The sequence below is a fragment of the Heteronotia binoei genome, chromosome 4 (genome assembly GCF_032191835.1).
Source record: "Heteronotia binoei isolate CCM8104 ecotype False Entrance Well chromosome 4, APGP_CSIRO_Hbin_v1, whole genome shotgun sequence".
Taxonomy (NCBI): Eukaryota; Metazoa; Chordata; class Lepidosauria; order Squamata; family Gekkonidae; genus Heteronotia; species Heteronotia binoei.
The window spans coordinates 166268766-166289316 of NC_083226.1; the positions used below are offsets into that span (position 1 = coordinate 166268766).

General features: G+C 44.5%; 1 protein-coding gene across 1 annotated transcript in view; it reads right to left on the reverse strand.

The window, feature by feature from the left end:
• The window catches only part of SMAD4 (SMAD family member 4), a 36577-nt gene extending 24671 nt beyond the window's left edge, over window positions 1–11906 (reverse strand). The window contains exons 1-4 of the mRNA XM_060236168.1: window positions 11605–11906; window positions 7176–7350; window positions 3164–3193; window positions 556–771 (exon numbers count right to left, since the gene is read on the reverse strand). Coding sequence (XP_060092151.1) covers window positions 556–771; window positions 3164–3193; window positions 7176–7350; window positions 11605–11853 — 670 coding nt within the window. The 5' untranslated portion in view covers window positions 11854–11906. The remainder of the gene's footprint in view (window positions 1–555; window positions 772–3163; window positions 3194–7175; window positions 7351–11604) is intronic.
• Between the last annotated feature and the right edge of the window lie 8645 nt (window positions 11907–20551).

The following is a 20551-nucleotide window of genomic DNA, read 5'->3' on the forward strand; positions in this document are numbered from 1 at the left end:
TTTTAACCTTTCTCTGCTAATTAAGCTGCAGGAAAGCTAATAATGAAATGCAGGACTATCAGCCAAATGGCTGCTGGATCACGACTTTGTAACTGCTCTCCACTACTCTCCCTCGCCGTCATTTGTAGCCAAACCACTTTGAGCACTGAGTCTTTTATCTCTAGCGCCAGTTTGGCGTAGTGCTTAAGTGTGTGGACTCTTATCTGGGAGAACCGGGTTTGATTCCCCACTCCCCCACTTGCAGCTGCTGGAATGGCCTCGGGTCAGCCGTAGCTCTCGTAGGAGTTGTCATCGAAAGGGCAGCTCCTGGAGAGCTCTCTCAGCCCCACCTACCTCACAAGGTGTCCGTTGTGGGGGAGGAAGGTAAAGGAGACTGTGACAGCTCTCTGAGATTCAGAGTATAGGGTGGGATATAAATCCAGTATCTTCATCTTCTTCTTTGATACCAAAGCCAAAACTAACTAGGTTTTTGTTCTTGCTTTGTTTTGTTCTGTCGGCTTGCAAAGAAACGGAAACGAGAGTTGTGGGGATTGCAAACGGCCAGAGCTCTCTTACTTGTGGAAGCGACGGGAATGTTGGGGAAGTTGGTGGTGTTGGGAGTGCTGGACTCCGAAGGAGCCAACATGGCCGGGGTGCTGTACGTTTCCGTGGGCCCCCTGTTGCTCGGAGGATGCTGGATGGTCTGGACCGAATGGCCTTCGGCAGCTGATAGCGACGACTGCCCCTCAAAGTCATGAACGTATTCGTCTTTCACCAACATACTGGAGGGTGCTGCGAGGAAATAAAAAAGGTGCCGGTTAAGAGAGATGAGAAGATTGCAGGAGAGACTCTGCTCTGAGCTACCCTACTGAAAGGGAACTCGAGAGGAGAATTAGCCTTGTGACTCCATAAGGGACGGGAGGAGTGGCAACGGAAGGGGTGTCAAGCTCATTTGTTATAAGGGCCAAATCTGAAATGAATGAGACCTTGTTGGGCCAGGCCATGTGTGTTCCTATTTAAGATTAGATAGCAAAAATATAAGCTTTATAAAGGAAACACAAAAAACAATTAAACGTTTTTTTAAAAACCTTATCTTTAAAACATTAGCACTTTGTCTTAAAGGTGCTTTCTTGGTATTTCTCCCATGGGATTCAGGGAACTGGGCAAAGGAAGCTCTGGCTCTTTCCTTGCTTCCCCAGGGGACCAGGAGGGGGAGGAGCCTCAGCCAACAGAAGAGAGGCTTCACTCAGTAGCTCTGCTGTGTGATTGACAGAGCCTTGCAAAGCAAGTTGTTATGTGGAAGGAAGCAAGAGAGAGGGAGAAAGAAGCAGATGACAGCCAGTTGCTCGGTGGCCTGATAGGAGCCCTCCTGAGGCCTGATTCGGCCTCTGGGCCACATGTTTGCCACCTCTGGGCAACGGTTTTAATTTGCAATGAGATCAACTCAGGATAAGCGAATTATATGAATCTCCCTAATTAGAAAAGCAGTTCTGCAGTGCAGCACGCTGCCAAAGGGAGATCTGGGGAAGGAGGCTAGACAAGCGCCCATGGGAGATACTTTCTACGCAGGATAACCTGCTCGTTTAGACAAAGCGATTCACAAATCCGTTCCAAATTCAATGGGCAGAGTAAATAGCTGGAATTAGAAAGCGGTGGTTTTAGATATATGCAGGACCTCACCAAGATCTCTAAATAACTTTAAATGGTTAACTGTTTAAAGAAGAGCTTTCATTAGCTGCTTATCAGAGGCAGCTGTTCTAAAGCTAAGCCACTTACCAGGGGCAACCAGTGGTCTCCAGCTAAGGAAAACTGTTACCTATTTTTAAACGCATCTAAATTAAATCGCCTGATTTCTTTTTCCCCTTCCTCTCAAGACAGAACAAGACCACCAATAACCACATCACCTTTCCCCCCTCTCTGTTGTCAGGGTATTTAATCTGAAGGAGAAGGCAGCATGTTTTCTAGTGGCACTTGTAAATCACCAGAGGCGAAAGCGTAGTTTTCCTAGAAACATTTAATTTAAGCTTTAAATCAGCGACACTCAAAAGGCTTGGGAGCCACACGACATACAGCTCTTCTGAGCACTGTTCCCCATTATGGTCACCCTGTGTTTCCGGAAGCAGCCTGTTTCTTTAGAACCTGGAACAATCTCATCATTTCTACTGGTCCAATATAAAGGAGTTAAAACAAGAGCTTGTGGGGCACTCAATGAAATTAGTGAGCAGCAGGCCTAGAACAGATAAATGTTCATCACCTAAGGAGCGATTAACACATGGAATCCGCTGCTGTAAGAAGTGGTAGCAGTTACAAGCATCGCCTCACAAGGGGATTAGATAAACATATGGAGCAGAGGTCCATCAGTGGCTATCAGTCAGAAGGTACAGCTGGAAAACTATGTCTGGGGCAGTGATGCGTTGTTTTCTTGGTGCTTGGGGGGGGGGCCACATTGGGAGGTCTTCTGGAGTTCTGGTCCTTCGGATGGCACCTGTGTTTTGGCCACTGTATGACACACAGAGTGTTGGACCGGATGGCCTGATCCAACATGGCTTCTCTTACGTTCTTAATTTTTAAAACACAGCTTGCTCATGATGACCATATCAACATCACAGGGACACAGGGGTTCTGGGTGGGTCAACATATGCAGTTGAATGAAGTGGAGAAACGAGGCATGCCACTGCTGAATGCTAACTCATAAAACAAAATACTTTGCCATCAGGAAACTTAGCACAGAGGGAGATTCTAGAGGGAGATACTAACCACCTCTTCTTTCATACAGCCAGAGTAAAACTTGAAGGGAACTTTTAACACAGAGAAGCACTTCTTTTTTAATATCCAGCCAAATAGGGTGGAGAACTTGAAAGCTTACAGGTTGCTTTGTGTCGTAATTCTGACTTGCAAGTCCTTCCCCTCACCCCAGACACCGAGTAACAGTGCAACAAAAGACAGGAGAGACAACCCTACATGCTGAGAAGTACTACAGCAAGTGAAAGAGTTAGAATATAGTTATAAATTATGGCTTGTGTGTGCTGTGATTGTAGAAAGGGTATACAGGAATCACACAGCTCTTTAGGTTGATAGGAATGGAAAATGTAGCTCTCCGTGATTTAGAGAGTATCACTGCTTTAAATTAAAGACGTGTGATGCTTAAGAGACTATGGGACAAACAGTATTGTGCACAACTTACCAGAACTCTGCAGTGTCAGTCCTGAAAGATCTTTAAAGAGGGAAAGAAAACATGTTTAGTCACTAGCCCAGTTCTAACCACCTGTATATAAATCATTCACTAACCCAACCTGATGGAAGAGGGGTAAGTAACCACAGACCCAACACATACTTCTGTGAAGCACAATTAAATTGTACTCGTAAATCACTGCAGGGATATGAGATTTAAACAGTACCTTTTTACACTGAAATGGAAACCTGGTTCCTGCGAGCTTCCCCGTGTCATCCCCAGGTGCCATTCCATGAGTAACAGCTCCCACGCCAGCCAATGAAGCGACAAATTAGCACAAGATCCCCACGGCCTGAACAAGAGCCACCAAGCAAGGGATACCTTTTAGCATGCACCTTCAGAGAAAATCATGTGGATCGACCATGAGAAGAACAGAGATCCATCAGTGGCTTTTAGCCACGAGGTATAAATGGAGCACTCTGTCTAGGGCAGTGATGCTCCATATTCTTAATGACTGGGGGAGGCAACAGTGGGAGGGCTTCTGGAGTTCCGGCCCCACTGGTGGGCCTCCAGATGGCACCTGGGTTTTGGCTACTGTATGACACAGTGTTGGATTGGCTTGGCCACTGGTCTCATCCTACACAGCTTCTCATGTTCTTAGAAAGTCATCCTGCAAGGCTGTTCCAGGGCTCCTGGCCAAGCCATTACTCTTTGGGGTACCTTCCAAATTATATTGTTCCTCAGCACAGGCAGCTTGCTATCAAGATATGCAGGGATGTCCCCTGGCAAGCAAACCTGGGCAATGCTCACACCTAGCCTGGGAACAGACCAAAAGACAAGCCAGTAACAGCAAACACTGAAAGCTGGGGAAGGGAGGAGAGGGGGCTGGAGCCAAACAGAAAAGAAACCTTCCCGCCTGTGGGGAAGCAAAGTAGAGGAAGAGAGGCTGTCAGGCTGGGCAACTGAGGTTGCCAGTGTCTAAAATAGAAAACAACAACGGAAACTTACACTGAAAAACAGACCATCAATATAATTGTTATCTTGCACTTCTAACAAAGTGCATAAATATTGTTGCTTAATAATATTCTCAGTCTGCGCTCAAAGACCATATACCTGCTTTGGTCAAAGACCAAATACCTCTATCTTTTTCCACCTCTGAGATGGGAAAAGATAGAGACCTCGTAGGAAGAAAAGATAGAGACCTTGTAGATGGAACCCATTCTCATTGGGTTCCATCTAAAGATCAAGCAGGAGGAGATAAAAGTGAGTTGATAAAGTCAGTCGGTGTTTATTCTGACTGTGTTACACACAAAACAGCCATATAACCGGAGAAATGTCCTGCCTCTGTACAATCGCTTGATATTAACAAAAGGGTAACCGTTACAACTCTTGTGCAACTGGCATCTGCTTTATGTAAAAGAAGATTCGTCCTGCTTCTGTGCTCTCAGCTTCATCTAAAGTACAAGAGATACTGCCACGGCATGTGTGCAACTGAGCATACATGCCTCTAGGAACTTTTCACAAACTTTATTGCATTTAAAGAGAAAGAATTTCATGCACACTGTGTTATGTTATTCAGCGCCACTGTGGAATCTTTACAGAGGTTCCATATTTGGTCTTTGACCATGGACTGAGAATATTATTAAACAACGATATTTATGCACTATATACTGGCAGTTTAAGATAATAATTGTATGGATGGTCGGTTTCTCAGTGTAAGGTGTCTGCTGTTGGGCAGCTGAGGTGGCTGTTCTCCCCCCAAGTCCCCTGTAAGCACACCACCACCACACCCCATACCCAAGAAACCTGCACTTGCAGCAGTCAGAATGGGTGCTTGCGAGTCATATGTGGCTCTTTCACACATATCGTGTGGCTCTCCAAGCTCCTTCCATCCTGTTGGCCGGCTTAGAGAATGCATTTAAGATTAAAGTTGCTTTCTGTCCACTTCTCCATCCCCTCCATCTATTTCCCTCCCTGTCTTATGGCTCTCTAACATCTGATGTTCATGTCTCACAGCTCTCAAACATCTGACATTTATTCCATATGGCTCTTACGCTAAGCAAGTTTGGCCACCCCTGCTCTACGGGGAGGAACAGCTTCTGGCCAGGCTGAAGGGAAGAGGAACCCCAGCATAAGGTCATGGGGAGGAGAGTAACTTCTTCCTCGTACATTTCTCCTCTCTGCCACTAGTTTAATGAGTCGCACCAGTTTACCATGGTCTTCTAGTGCGCACTATGCAGCCTGTTGTTAGGATCTAAGGGCCAAAATAGATGCGACATTGCCACCATTTAAAAATGATTTTAAAATGCAGTGAGAGCTCAATCCTAATCCGACCTACAGCACAGCAGGTTCAGATGCCTTTGTCCCAGCCCAGCCGCCCCCCAAGCCTCATCAACTGCCCGATGGCTGCACACAAGCGCATACACACAGAGCAGCTGTTTCAGCACTTGAAAAGGTGCTTGAGGGGGGGGGGGGAGACGATAAGTGTGCCACACTGCAGGCTTGATCAGGATTGCCACCCCAGCATTTTAAAATCACTTCAAAGCAGCAGCGTCCTCATGGTGGTCAAGAGGAGGCCGTCAAATTCAGTTTGGCCCTAAATCTCTGAAGATGTGGAGGAGCTGATCCGACTTGGAACAGGAACGCTTCAGCACACAAAACTGATGCAACAGCTTCTTTCGATCTCTTAAGGGCAAAGATAACGAGACCTAGAACACCTCCATTTTTGAGGCCAGTGAGAAACTACCGGAGCCCTCAGCAGTGTTCCCTCCAAGCTGAGTTAGCCTGAGTTAGCTCACAGATATTTAGCCTCCAGCTCACACATTTTTCTCTTAGCTCAGGAAGAAGGGCCCCAGAGCACAAGAATTTATGCCGTAGCTCACAACTTTAACGTCAGTAGCTCGCAAAGTAGAATTTTTGCTCGCAGCTTAGAGGGAACATTGGTCCTCACTGTGATGACCTTTCAAACACCACCCAAGGAGCCAGACATTCTTTACTCATGCCGTGTGCACGGCTGATCGATCCTCTGACCACTCCTCCCAGCAGGGTAGGATCCTACGCCTGCTGAAGCAATCTAGAAGTCTTGTGCTGCACCTCTATTACACGGCCAGGGACAGGTTAGGGCTATTGTAATAGCACCAGTGGTTGTTCTATCAGTTATCTTTTACACTGATGTTGCGTTTGGGGAGGCAAAGGAACAAAACGACTCAAGCCAAAGGTTGGCTGCTGCAGAGAGAACCGCCAGAGGTAGCAGAAAAAGGCAAAAGGAAGTTGTTGCAGATATAACTGAAATGCAGGCTAAATTATCTCTCTCTCCTCCTTTGTCTCCCAGACCAAGGAAAGACAACTGAGCCCCTGGAGAGATTATCCCCAATTCAGCCTCCAGGAACTTTGAAAAAAGTCTAATCCAGAGTGTCAAATTGGTTTGTTATGAGGGCCGGATCGGACATAAAAGTTATGTTAGTGGGCCAGGCTATGTCTGCCATAAAATGTAATGCTGGGTACCGGAAATACACACTCTATAAAATGACACAGGCAAACCGAATCAACAGTATTATTTTTTACAAGCAAAAGCAATTGATTCCTAGGAGCGAAAGCAATTGATTTACTGGAGAACCCACAAAAGCCCCACTAAATGTATTTAATCATATGCAAAACTTAAGTTTTTTTCTCCAAGGGACACCATACCTGCCCCCCAGCCAATTCCTTTAATTGCTCCACAACTTTGATCACACGCAAATCACAGTGTGCGCCTGCACACCTGAACCTAATCTCCACACACACCCCGCAGCAGCCTTCTGCCTTCCTTCTCTCACACCAGTTGCTTGCGGGCTGGATAAGAGCCCTGACTGAGCCAGTTCCATCCCCCAGGCTACATGTTTGTCTCCCCTGATCTAATCAGTCAGTTGTGGAAGAGGACTACCCACCATGAAAAGGACAGAGACAAGAGTGAAAAAAGATGCTTCACTAAGTCCCGCCCCTCCCCCCAATGGCACACCGTTGATGATAACACAAACATGCTTACCAATGCCAGGTGACACAACACGTTCGTAATGGTATGGGTTTACACAGACACTGTCGCATTTCAAGTCAAAAGCGTACTGGCAATATTTGACGTGCTTGAGTTCGTTTTTGTGGAGATCCGGCCATCGCCATAGCCGAGCGTAAATTACGTGAGGGAAACCTTTGCGACCAGCCACCTGGAAGAGTAATAAAACCGGATGAGAAAAACAGTCCTTTCTAAAATAACAATCAACACCCATGTAGTGCCCAGGGGTTCCCCAAACCACCTCCCCACTCCCTGAAGGGAGGCCAGCCTGAGTCTTATTGCCAGGGCACTATCTCTATGCTGCCACCAGGCTAGATTTTTACTAATTAGGGCCCAGCCTACTCTTATCTTCCCATTAAGGGCTCCCCAATTCCAGCTCCCCAAAGCTGGCAACGATTTCGCTTTGTCTGTAACAGGGCCGAATAGGCACTGTTACCAAGCAAGCCACTAGCACAGAAACTTAAGAAAATTTATTTCAGTAGGGCAGGTAAAGTCTCAACATCGTGCACGTACAAAACAACATATGTTAGCTAATTATCTTAACCTAAGGTACAGGTAAAAGTCCAGCAGGCTGAGTCTCTCCAAGCTTCTTTCCAGGATTGGACAAGCACCCTTCAGGGTTACCAAGAAATACCAAACTGACCCTCAGGTCACCTAAGCTTCTTGACTTAACAAGAGCTATCATGGGGAAAAAGGTTTCCCCTTTTCTAGCCACCAGCCTGCAACCTCCAGAACTAATTACCTACAGCTGGTGGCTCCACCATGCGGCCATCCAACAAAGAAGGCATCCTAATATGACTCAAGTCTTCTTTACCCTGGAGGGTAAATCTGATGAAAGCAAAGATAGTAAGCTTACTAGCCTCAAATAAGGCTGAAACCATCGAAGCGGTGGCAAACTTCCTTTTCTGTGCTTGTAAGAGAAGTCTGTTTAGAATGTTTAATTAACCACCTTTTTTCCTGCTTCCTTGATTTGATGCCGTTGTTGTTATGCCAATAAAGGTTCCGTGACTGTGAGACTCAAGTCTTCTTTAAAACGTGCCCCCCGGCACTACAACACATGAAGCTGCCTTCGACTGAATCGGACAACGGTCCATCAAGGTCAACATCACCTACTCTGCAGCTCTCCAGGTCTCAAAGAGAGGTTTTTATGCTCTTATTAAAAGGGGATTAGACAGATTCGTAGAAGACGGATCTATCAGTGGCTACTGGCCATGGCGACTAAAGAAAACCTCCACGTTCTGAGGTAGTTGACCTCTGAATACCGGCACCAAGAGGTAACGTCAGGGGAAGATCTCAGCCTGTTGTTGGACCTCCAGAGTAAAGTAAGGGGGAAGAGGAAAAACTCAACCCAAATTTACCGTGTAACGGAGGGTCAAGCTGCCTATACCACAAATCACAAAATGCATAGCATTTAATATAGAACATACACAAAAATGAATTTTTAAACACATTGTCTGAATATCAGACTACATAAAATTTGCCAATCTATACAATGGCCATAAGTGTTTCAGCCCCTAAGAGCCTTCCTCAGTGGTCAACAGTGTCCCCTCTAAGCTGAGTTAGTGTGAGCTAGATCACAGATTCCTAGCCTCCGGCTCTCACATTTTTGTCTTAGCTCAGGAAGGATGACCCCAGAGCACACTAATTGATGCAGCAGCTCACAACTTTCATGCCAGGAGCTCACAAAGTAGAATTTTTGCTCACAAGACTCTGCAGCTTAGAGGGAACACTGGTGGTCATTAAATTAAAAATGTACAAAGACCCACATCCAGGAATGAAATGATAGAAAGCCATATGTTGCTTCTTATCCAACATGTGGTTAGTTAAAATTATATGAAGTAAATCGTATCTGAATAGTCCAGAAGACTTCACCCACACAACTTTTGATGGTGTTACCTCACATCCAGTGGTATTAGATACTCTGCACCAGAGAACCATAAGGTGAATATTCTGATGTCTTCTGGACTACTCAGATACTATTTAAGAACATAAGAGAAGCCATGTTAGATCAGGCCAATGGCCCATCCAGTCCAACATTCTGTGTCTCACAGCGGCCAAATACACACACACACACACACACACACACTGTGGCTAATAGCCACTGATGGACCTCTGCTCCATATTTTTATCTAACCTCCTCTTGAAGGTGGCTATGCTTGTGGCCGCCACCACCTCCTGTGGCAGTGAATTCCACATGTTAATCACCCTTTGGGTGAAGAAGTACTTCCTTTCATCCGTTTTAACCTTTCTGCTCAGCAATTTCATGGAATGCCCACGAGTTCTTGTATTGTGAGAAAGGGAGAAAAGTATTTCTTTCTCTACTTTCTCCATCCCATGCATTATCTTGTAAACCTCTATCATGTCACCCCGCAGTCGACGTTTCTCCAAGCTAAAGAGCCCCAAGCGTTTCAACCTTTCTTCATAGGGAAAGCGTTCCAGCCCTTTAATCATTCTAGTTGCCCTTTTCTGGACTTTCTCCAATGCTATAATATCCTTTTTGAGGTGCGGCGACCAGAACTGCACCCAGTACTCCAAATGAGACTGCACCATCGATTTATATAGGGGCATTATGATACTGGCTGATTTGTTTTCAATTCCTTTCCTAATAATTCCCAGCATGGCGTTGGCCTTTTTTATTGCAAACGCACACTGTCTTGACATTTTCAGTGAATTATCTACCACGACCCCAAGATCTTTCTCATGGTCAGTCTCTGCCAGTTCACACCCCATCAACTTGTATTTGTAGCTGGGATTCTTGGCCCCAATGTGCATTACTTTACTTCATATACTTTTAACTTCATATAATTTTAAGTAACTACATGTTATATAAGAAGCAACACCTGGCTTTCTATCATTTCATTCCTAGATGGGGATCTTTGTACATTTTTTTATATATTAACCACTGAGGAAGGCCCTTAGGGGCTGAAACACATATGGTTATTGTAGTGATTAGAAATTCATCAAATGTAGATGTGAAATTGTATAGGGTGGCAAATTTTATGCAGTCTGATATTGAGACCATATGTTTTAAAATTCATTTTTGCGTGTGTCCTATATTAAATGCTATACGTTTTATGATTTGTGGTATAGGCATAGGCATAGGCAGCTTCAAGAGGGGGTTAGATAAAAATATGGATGGGCCATTGGCCTGATCCAACATGGCTTCTCTTATGTTCTTAAGCAATGGAGGCCAGAATGATGAGAGGTGTGAGAGAGATGATAACTTATGTTCTTAGGCAGCTTGAACCTCCAGAGTAACCATTTGAGACACGATGCTGGACTACATGGCCCAATGGTCTGACCCAGCAAGGCTCTTCTTACGTCTTTCACATCTTCTACCACTTGGTCCTATTTTAAATGGACGTGCCAAGGATTAAACCTGGGATCGTCTGCATACCAAGTGGATGCACTGCTACGGCCCTTTCCCTGGAATCCAAGAATGATGCTGGAGTAGCGCAGGGGTCCCCACTGCGGTGCCCATAGGTGCCATGGCACCTGCCTAACGTTTTCAGAAAGCGGGCTGGGCCAGCTGGGGCTTCTCTCCAGCAAGGCTGTGCAGATACTTAAAAATGCTGCCCTGGCAGTAGCTGCCACCACAGTTCACTGAGTGACTGAAGGTAAACTCTGGCAGCCATTATATGCCAGCCATTCTGTCACTGTGCCCACCTCTCTGTTGCCAGAATTCCAAAGGTGCCCACAGGATCAAAAACTTAGGGGGCCCCCTAAAGTAGCAGAACACTTAATTCAGCAATATATGCGTGAAATTCTACACATCACAATACCCTTGTAATTTGAATACTTTGTTTTAAACATGTGGGCATTGAAAGTGGCCGGATTCACTAATTATAAATTATTAAGAAAAATTCAGCGCTGCAGCTTGCCTTGAAATTGAGGCAAATTAGAAATCCTCTGAACCTCTATCAGCTTCGAATTGGATTAATAACGCTCATGAAATATGCTCAACAAGCTTACAGACTCTCTTATCCAACAGGCCTCAGATTCGTAAAATTCAAGATTTGTGACTGTATGGTTTCCTTTTCTAGAGTATCTTGCAAAGAAAGACCAATACTGGATGCTACTAGAAGCAACAAATTCTTATATTAGCTTTTTTTTCTTTTCCTTTTTTTTCCAAGTTATTTTTTGTAACTCAGCTCATCAATGAAAAGTTGTTACTTTGTTTCTTATTTAATTCTTACTCTTTCTGTAACATTTATCAATTTAGTAAAGTTTATTATGAAGGGGGGAGTGCAAAAGAAAAAAAAGCTTTATGCCCTGTAGGATGTTACTGCAACAGCCCAGCCAAACCTGCAAGCTCTGGAATCCCAGGATAATTACACTGTAGTGACATATTCTCCTCTGTTCCTGCATGCACACAGCAATCACTGAGGCACATGGTTCTACTAACCTGAAGCCTTCCATCCAATGTTCTCTGAATTGTAACGCATTTGCTCGGGTGAGCTCCGTTGGTTGTAATGGCTGTAATCAGAGAATCCAACTCATCTTTCTTCTCCTTCAGCTTTTTCACTAAGCTTTCAATTGCTCGCTTTGCAAATGTTTCACTCTCCCCTCCTTGTCGATGGCACATCAGACTGTGAACAATGCTCAGACAAGCATCGTTACTTGTTGGCGTGTTAGTAATCGACATATTGTCCATTTGGTAGAAAAGTTATTTCCAGACCAAAAATGCCTGACCACCAAAAAAAAAAAAAAAGGAGCAGATCCGGGATACACACACCTAGAAAGGAAACAAAAACAAGATTTACAGGAGTGGCCACAAAATTTGGGTTATTCTTTCGACTACATTAGCCAGCATCTCTGCCTATCAACATTATCGTACCTCATTTGCCTTGTCAAAATTTTAGTGCATTCATTTGTTTTAACACTTAACCTATTCCCTATTTTTTAATTCTATACAAGCAGGTTAATCAAGATGTATACCTTACCTTATAAAAATTCAGTAAGTTAGCAATTTTATTTACACTCTGCTTGTCTCACTGAATTACAAACAGGGATATTCCTTATTTGCAGCCCATGTCACTCCCTGAATCAATGTTTAGATATGTGTTATGTGTTACTCAAAGAGGACTCTGTGTGCATGTACCTGCGTGTGTGTGTTTAAATAAAGACAATCTATTCCCATTCACCTGAAGATTTGTATCAGCCTAGCCAAAATCATTATTACTTACATGCTAAACTTGTATGGTATCCTTTCTCCAAGTAGCTCAGATGGCATGCTGGTTATGGCTATGCTGCTTTATCCTTACTCTCTAAACCAACCTCAGTGGATTAAGGGGTGCGATCCCACTGGAGACCTTTACAGTGTTTGAAAGGCTGCCCTAGTTCAACCTTCTGTCCCCACTCCGGTTGGCTAACTGACCAGTCAAATATTAGTCAAGTGGTTTAAACACATTAACAGTGTTGTTTTTATATTAATAACCACCATCAGATTTTAATAATAAGACACCACCAGAGTCTTCATCTGGTGCAAGGAGTCTTTTGTCACTAGGACACCAAACTCTGGGTCCAACCCAATGAAATTACATTTTTAAAAAAATATGTGCTGTGTTATTGTTGACTATATAAACCAAGAGTCCAGTAGCACCTCAAAGACACAACATTTGTGACAGGGTTATTAGCTTTCATCAGTCACTGCTCATTTCTTCAGATACAGGTAGAATGTGACTCCATCTGTCCTATATATTGGAAAGTGGAGTGATTTCAGACGCTGAATGACAACAGCAGGTAAATGACAATAGCAGGAGTGATTGGATTAGGTGTGATATGAGAGGGGTGGCAGTTAGGCAAGGTTCCCGTATACATGGATGATTCATTAAACAGATCTCCTCTTTGGAATTTATCCTGGAACACAAGGTCAGCCTAAAGTTCTGCTTTAAAACGGACAACAAAAAAGAATCAACGAGCAGCAATTGATTTTTAAAAAAAATACAACAACAAGATGCTATCTTTAAAAATGCAGTTTTGCTAAGTAGGCAGCAAGCTTCCCTGTTTTAGCAAATGGCCAGAAGGAAAAATTCTGCTATACTGCAAGGTTTGCTGTAGAGGTAAACAAACACCCTTGCGCAAACACCAGTCGTATCAGGCTCTGGGGTGACCTCGCATCATGACGTTTTATTGCAGACTTTTTATGGGGTGGTTTGCCAAAGGGGGAAGAGTCCCGTGGCGCAGAATGGTAAAGCTGCAGTACTGCAGTCGAAGCCCTCTGCTCACGACCCGAGTTCAATCCCAGCAGAAGCTGGCTCAGGTAGCCGGCTCCAGGTTGACTCAGCCATCCATCCCTCCGAGGTCGGTAAAATGAGTACCCAGCTTGCTGGGGGGAAAGTGTAGATGACTGGGGAAGGCAATGGCAAACCACCCTGTAAAAAGTCTGCCATGAAAACATTGTGAAAGCAACGTCACCCCAGAGTCGAAAACGACTGGTGCTTGCAAAGGGGACTACCTTTTTGACCAAAGGGGATAAGCAGCCCTTCATTCTTACCTGTGCCAACAAACACTAATAAAATAAAAAGGGATCTTACACCTGTGCAGTGATATTAATAACTGACCACAGTCTACAGTCAATGCATATGTGACATTCTATATAATGAGGCAGACCCTTGGTCCATAAAGGCCAGTATTGCCAAGTCAAGCAGAGGTTCTCCACTCCAGGGTCTCAGGTGGAGTTCTTTCAATCACCTACTACCTGGTCCTTCTAACTGGACATGCTGGGAGCTGAACCTGAGATTTTTTTAGTACCAAGCTGATATTCTACCAATGAGCTGTGGTCTCTTCCACAGGAATCAAATTTTGAGTCAGAGGGAATTACTGAATATCAAAAGTTGCAAGCGTTGTAAGCAGAAGCAACTACCAATTTCTTCTCCACCAACCATTTTAAGATAACAAATCAACACAGTCAAAGACATAATTAGTATCAAGCGGTAGCTGTTTTAAGACATTCACATTAAAGCCAATTCTTATTAAAGGAAGAGCTGAGCTCAACTCCAGTGATATATGCAGAAAAGCATGAAAAATAATGCTAGAAATTGTTTCTGTCGTTCCCGGTTAAACTATGCCTGTCCTGCCCCAGCAGCTGGGGACCTCTGTTTACACACTTCAGTGTGTAAATAGCAAATGATCATGAGCCGATCCGGAGACCGTGTTGTTTGTAAATGCCCTCCTGCACACAGACACTAAAATTACTGTCCTTATGTAGATTGTTACACAAGTCAGGAATTAAATTCCAAGGTGGTGGGAGTTACTGATGAACAAAGACTGCAAAATGTGTAAGCAGCTGCAACTAACAACTTATTTTCGTCCAAGTTATTAGCATAAATCTTCTAGCAGCTGAAGTGAAGGAGGAGAAAATGGGAGGGGGGGGGAATAAAGGAGAAATGGAGTGCCAGCAAAAGTGCCAAAGGCAAGAAGTTCTGAATATATTTAGTCTGAATTAGTCTTTTCAACTGTTACTGTACTCCCCAAATATTTCTACTATTATGAAAGAACCATTTTAAAAATTGTATCAATGAAGTAGCACACATCAAAACACATTAACAGGCATCGGACTGTTGTAGCGGTTAAGAGCAGCAGGCTCTAACGTGGAGATCCGGGTTTGATTCCCTACTCCTCCAGATGAAGCCCTGCTGTACCACTTTCCCTACTTCTTCACATGCCAGTCACAGTCCTCTCAGAACTCTCTCAGCCCCACCCGCCTCACAAAGTGTCTGTTGTGGGGAGAGGAAGGGAAGGCAATTGTAAACCAGTTTGGTATAGTGGTTAAGTGTGCAGACTCTTATCTGGGAGAAGCAGGTTTGATTCCCCAATCCACTTGCAGCTGCTGGAATGGCCTTGGGGTCAGCCACAGCTCTCACAGAGCTGTCCTTGAAAGGGCAGCTGCTGCAAGAGCTCCCTCAGCCCCACCTATCTCACAGAGTGTCTGTTCTGGGGGGGAGGGGAAGGTAAAGGAGACTGTGACCGCTCTGAGATTCAGCATATAGGGCAGGATATAAATCCAGTATCATCATCTTCTTATACCTTAAGCCACTTTGAGACCCCTCAAGGTAGAGAAAAGTGGGGTATAAAAAAACCTACTCTTCTTCATAATCATATCATCAGTTTTGACAGGGAACACAAAATATTGTGGAACAAAAGTGTGCATCAGCGCTATAGTCTCTCAGAATGGTTTTGCGGGGAATGCAAAAGGCCGGTTGAGAAAACTATTGGTGGTACAACATGGTCCTACCAGTGCAATCAGAAGAGAATCTGGAGATTTCTGTGGACAAAACAAAGCAAAATTGAAGAGGAGCAGATTTTTATACCATGCTTTTCTCAAAGGGGCTTACAATCCCATTCCCTTCCTCTCCTCACAAGAGGCACCTTGTAAGGCCGGTGAAGATGAGTTAAGAGAACTGTGACTAGCCCAAGATCACCCAGCACCCTTCATGTGAAGGGGGTGGGGAGAATAAAATCCAGGTTCTCTAGATCAGAGTCCGCCACTCTTCACCACTACATCACGCAAAGTGGGAGGGCTTCTAGTAGTCCCGGCCCCACTGGTGGACCTCCTGATGGAACTTGGTGTTTGTTTGTTTTGGTCATTGTGCGACAAAGAGTGTTGCACTGGATGGGCCATTGGCCTGATCCAACATGGCTTCTCTTATGTTCTTATGTTCACGCAAGGCTCCCATTAAGAGATGCTTCAAGTGTGCCCCACCACTTCTAGTTTGATCCACTTTCCCTTTGGATGCACTAACCTCCTGGGGCAAAAGGACAGATGTCATTAGCTGCAAATCCAGGTTCCACCGTAATGCAATGGTGAGCGCCAGCCACCACGAACAATTTCAAAGATACAACATCAATTTCATGAGCGCCCTTCCGTAAGAAGCTGGGGGAATCACAACAGTATTTCTGATTCTCATAAATGCCTTTTCTTCTGTTCAGTACCTCAAGTGAAACCGTTTTACAATCCTGATAAGCAGTACCAATTTACTCTGTCACATTGCGGCGGCATTACTGTGTCCATCTCTCCTGTCCAGGCCTAAATGCTCCAATTACATTACCTCTGACACTCAGGATCACCAGGAAATGCAAAATGATCAGTTCCAAGAAAACATTAGTAACATACAAGTGTCTTGTTGAATCACTGCTTCGTCACCAAGACTTTCCCCCTGCGTGGGTGACTTGCTGGTCTCTACGAACTGCCAGTTCCAGTTTATCAATGGATCCGTTTGATAGGGGATTAAGCTGGTCTTTTTAAAAAGGCAATGGAATTCAAAGCAGACAGGGAGTTCTTCCAATTAACAGCACTTGTGTCGGTGCGGCATGCTGCCTCTCTTCATTCCTCGGGATATTTCTGGACCCAAAAGGTCATTTGAACGATTAAGGGACAGCATTTGCAAGCGTGCATTACAAAGATTATGCCGTGCGTGCTTTAAATGTCATTACGGGCTTCTGTACAGCTCCAACGAGAGTGCTTTCTATGAACTGGTATTTAGACCAATATCAAACTTCAAAGGAGACTGTGATCAGCACGCCAATTACAAATGGAAAAATTATCTCTTGATCATTCAAATATGTCCAATCCCCCCTTTTTCCTATGTTTCCTTGGGTCTGTAGAGAGGCAGCCTTATTCTGCTAGACTGATCAGAGTCACAGGGAGCGGCATTAGCTTCAGAGGGTGCACGTATTTAGAGCCCGATTCCCCTTTCCTAATTGTTTTCATTGGTCTGCTCACCTCTGCCAGCTTCCAGGTGGCCCCAACACAGTGTAGTTCCAGGGGAATTCATTCCAACATCTTTACTTTTTCTGGGAATGGCAATCTATCTGTGCGTCTCAGACAAAGTTTGCGTGCAGTAGCCCCATACCTTGTTGGAGACCAGTAGCACCTTTAAGACCAACAATGTTTTATTCAGGATGTAAGCTCTTGTGTGCTAAAAAACACAAATGCTGTTAGTCTTAACGGTCTTACCGGGCTCTTGCTCTTTTCTACATGAAGAAAGAGTGCAGAGTGCAGCAACAGAGAGCGTGGAGTCGGGGATGATATAGTTTAACTTAATATTCAAATATGCTGATACCAGAGAGCTGGTTTGTTGTAGTGGTTAAGTGCACGGAAGCTTATCTGGGAGAACTGGGTTTGATTCCCCACTCCTCCACTTGCACCAGCTGATGTGACCTGGAGTCAGTCACAAGTTCTCTCAGGCCTGTTCCTCTCAAGAGCAGTTTCTGTCAGAGCTCTCTCAGCCCCACCTACCTCACAGACAGTGTTCTCTCTAAGCTGAGTTTGTGTGAGCTAGCTCACAGTTTTTAAGCCTCTGGCGCACACATTTTTGTCTTAGTTCAGGTAAAATGGCCCCAGAGCAAACTAATTTATGCAGAAGCTCATAACATCAGTAGCTCACGAAACTTTAACGCCAGTAGCTCACAAAGTAGAATTTTTGCTCACAAGACTCCATATCTAAGAGGGAGTATTGCTCACAGGGTGTCTGCTTTGGGGAGCGGAAGGGAAAGGAGATTGTAAGCCACTCTAAGATTCCTTCGGGTAGTGAAGGGTGGGATATAAATCTAATCTCCTCCTCCTCTTCTTTGTGACAGGTATTGCAATTTCTGTTGAGCATTTGTGCCTTGAACTTTTACTTTTCCCTACCTCTCAGAAAGCAATACTTGTGGCATGTGTGACAGCAGTATAGAGAACAGCAGCTGACAACTCTTTCTCAAGGACAAGGTTTACCTGCAATTTTTCTTACAGAAAACATTTAAATAAATATAAATAGTATACGTTATACTATTTATACTTATATTTAGGCTTGATGGAAAAGTAGATATGGCATATTTCCCCCAAGATTTGTGGGCTTTTTTTTCTTTCCACCTTCAATATTTCCAGAAATGTTACCTCTATTTTAGGGGTGAGTCACAGTGCATATAGTAGCCATGTGGTCCTTTTGGTTGATGGCAATTGCATATATGACTTGCTCAGATCAATGGAGAGATGGTGATAAGCACAGAGATACTATAAGAAGCGATGCAAGTAGCGTATTGGTTGAGGATGGAGAAAAGGCTAGAAAGCACACCACCTAACAGCAGCTATTTTGAAACCACAAGTAGACAACATTCAGGCAGAACAACCGGAGGCAATATATTGGGAATGTGGGGGAGCGGGTGGGAGAGCGAGCTGGGCTTGAAACTCTGCTCTGCCATGACTGAGATCATCCAGTGAGCTCCCCACACTCACTCTCAGCCTCGACATAGTTCCCAGTGGGGCATAGTGGTTAAGGGTGCTGAACTAGTATCTGGGAGACCCAGGCTGAAATTCCCCACATGCCATGGAAGCTCTCTAAGTGACCTTGGGCCAGCCTAACCTACCTCACAGGGTTGTCATGAGGATAAAATGGGAGGAGGAAGTGATGATGATGATATTGGATTTATATCCCGCTCTATACTCAGGAAAGAGCCCTGTGGTGCAGAGTGTTAAAGCTGCAGTACTGCAGTCCTAAGCTCTGCTCACGACCTGAGTTCGATCCCTGGCGGTAGCTGGTTTTTCAGGTAGCCGGCTCAAGGTTGGCTCAGCCTTCCATCCTTCCGAGGTCGGTAAAATGAGTACCCAGCTTGCTGGGGGGACAGTGTAGATGACTGGGGAAGGCAATGGCAAACCACCCCGTAAAAAGTTTGCCATGAAAACGCTGTGAAAGCAACGTCACCCCAGAGTCGGAAATGACTGGTGCTTGCATAGAGGACCTTTCCTTTCCTTTAATAATAATTTTTAATTTGTATCCTGCCCTCCCCGCCGAAGCAGGCTCAGGGCAGCTTACATAACATAATATAAATACAATTTCCTATACTCTGAATCTCAGAGTCTCAGGGTGGCCACAATCTTCTTTACCTCCTCACCACCACCACAACAGACACCCTATGAGGTAGGTGGGGCTGAGAGAGCTTTCCCAGAAGTTGTCCTTTCAAGGACAACTCCTACAAGAGCTATGGCTGACCCAAGGCCATTACAGTAGCTGCAAGTGGAGGAGTGGGGAATCAAATCCGGTTCTCCCAGATAAGAGTCCACACACTTAACCACTACACCAACCTGGCTCTCTACACCAAACTGGCTCTCTATGTAAGCCACTCTTGGTCTCCATTGGGGAGAAAGGTGGAATACAAAAGAATTAAATAAACAACAATTAGTATTTCATGGGACTGAGAGAGACTAAATCCAGTCCACCATTTCCCCACTTTCTAAGGCTTTGATCATTCCTTCCCCAAGCTGCTGAAGTGTTATAGGAGGACAATGTGCACCGACACACACCCCAAGCCAATGAAGTGGCATAGAAGGACAATGTGCACAAACATGCACTCATAAACATACATTAACGTTATATGGATAAATTATGCTGAAACAGTTGGCTGTGTTGAATATACTAAGAACCGGCATCTTTGGATACACTCTTGAGAAAATCTTTAGACAAATGAAAATGTCAATGGAAAAGACATTCAACCGTGATGTAAAGAACATGTGCTGTTACTGAAATATTTGATAAAACACTGAAGAAACGCCCAAACAAAATGAAATCACCAGTACTACTGATAAACTCATAGGAAGGGTAATTGCTTAGCTGCTGAAAACACAGCTATTAAATCCTGTAGTTTTCATCACTGACACCAGCTACAATAAATTTCAGGTCTAGGGGGTGAGTCATTGCGGAAGAAAGTCACACCACTACACTGATGGAAGCCTTTCAAGCACTTAGATCTATTACAGGCTATAGAAGCGATAACCGGGTTTTTGATAGCATTGTACAGATGCAATAGGTTTTTCATATGGACCAGTTCATTCAAAACGGGGAGGGGGGGGGCGTCAAGAAAATGTGTCTCTCTTCCATAGAAAAATTAAGCACAGAGAAGACGAATTGGGTTTTTAAAAACAAGAAGCACACCCTGCCCCTGCTATATATCTGTACATTTCACCATAGTGACCTGAGACAGCATTGCTATTTACATTCGAGAAACGTCTGATATTTTTAAATGATATCTTTACTGTTTTTCTGGGCACACAATGCTCGATTCTTTATTTTCATACCTAACATCAGGCCTTGATATTGATTCACAAAAGTTATTTTCACTTACTTCAGAAAACAACAGCCTCCTTTCACTGGTGGTGATGGAAAGTGTTGCCAAGTCACAGCTGAATTACGGCAATCCCACAGGGAATTTCAAGGCAGGAGACATTTCGAGGAGGCTTGCCAGTGCCTGCCTCTGTGTCATGACCCTGGTATTCCTTGCACGTCTCCCATCCAAATACCAGCCATGGCTGTCCCTGCTTCACTCCAGAGATTAAGTTAACCTAGGCCAGAGATGTCAAACATGTGGCCCAGGGG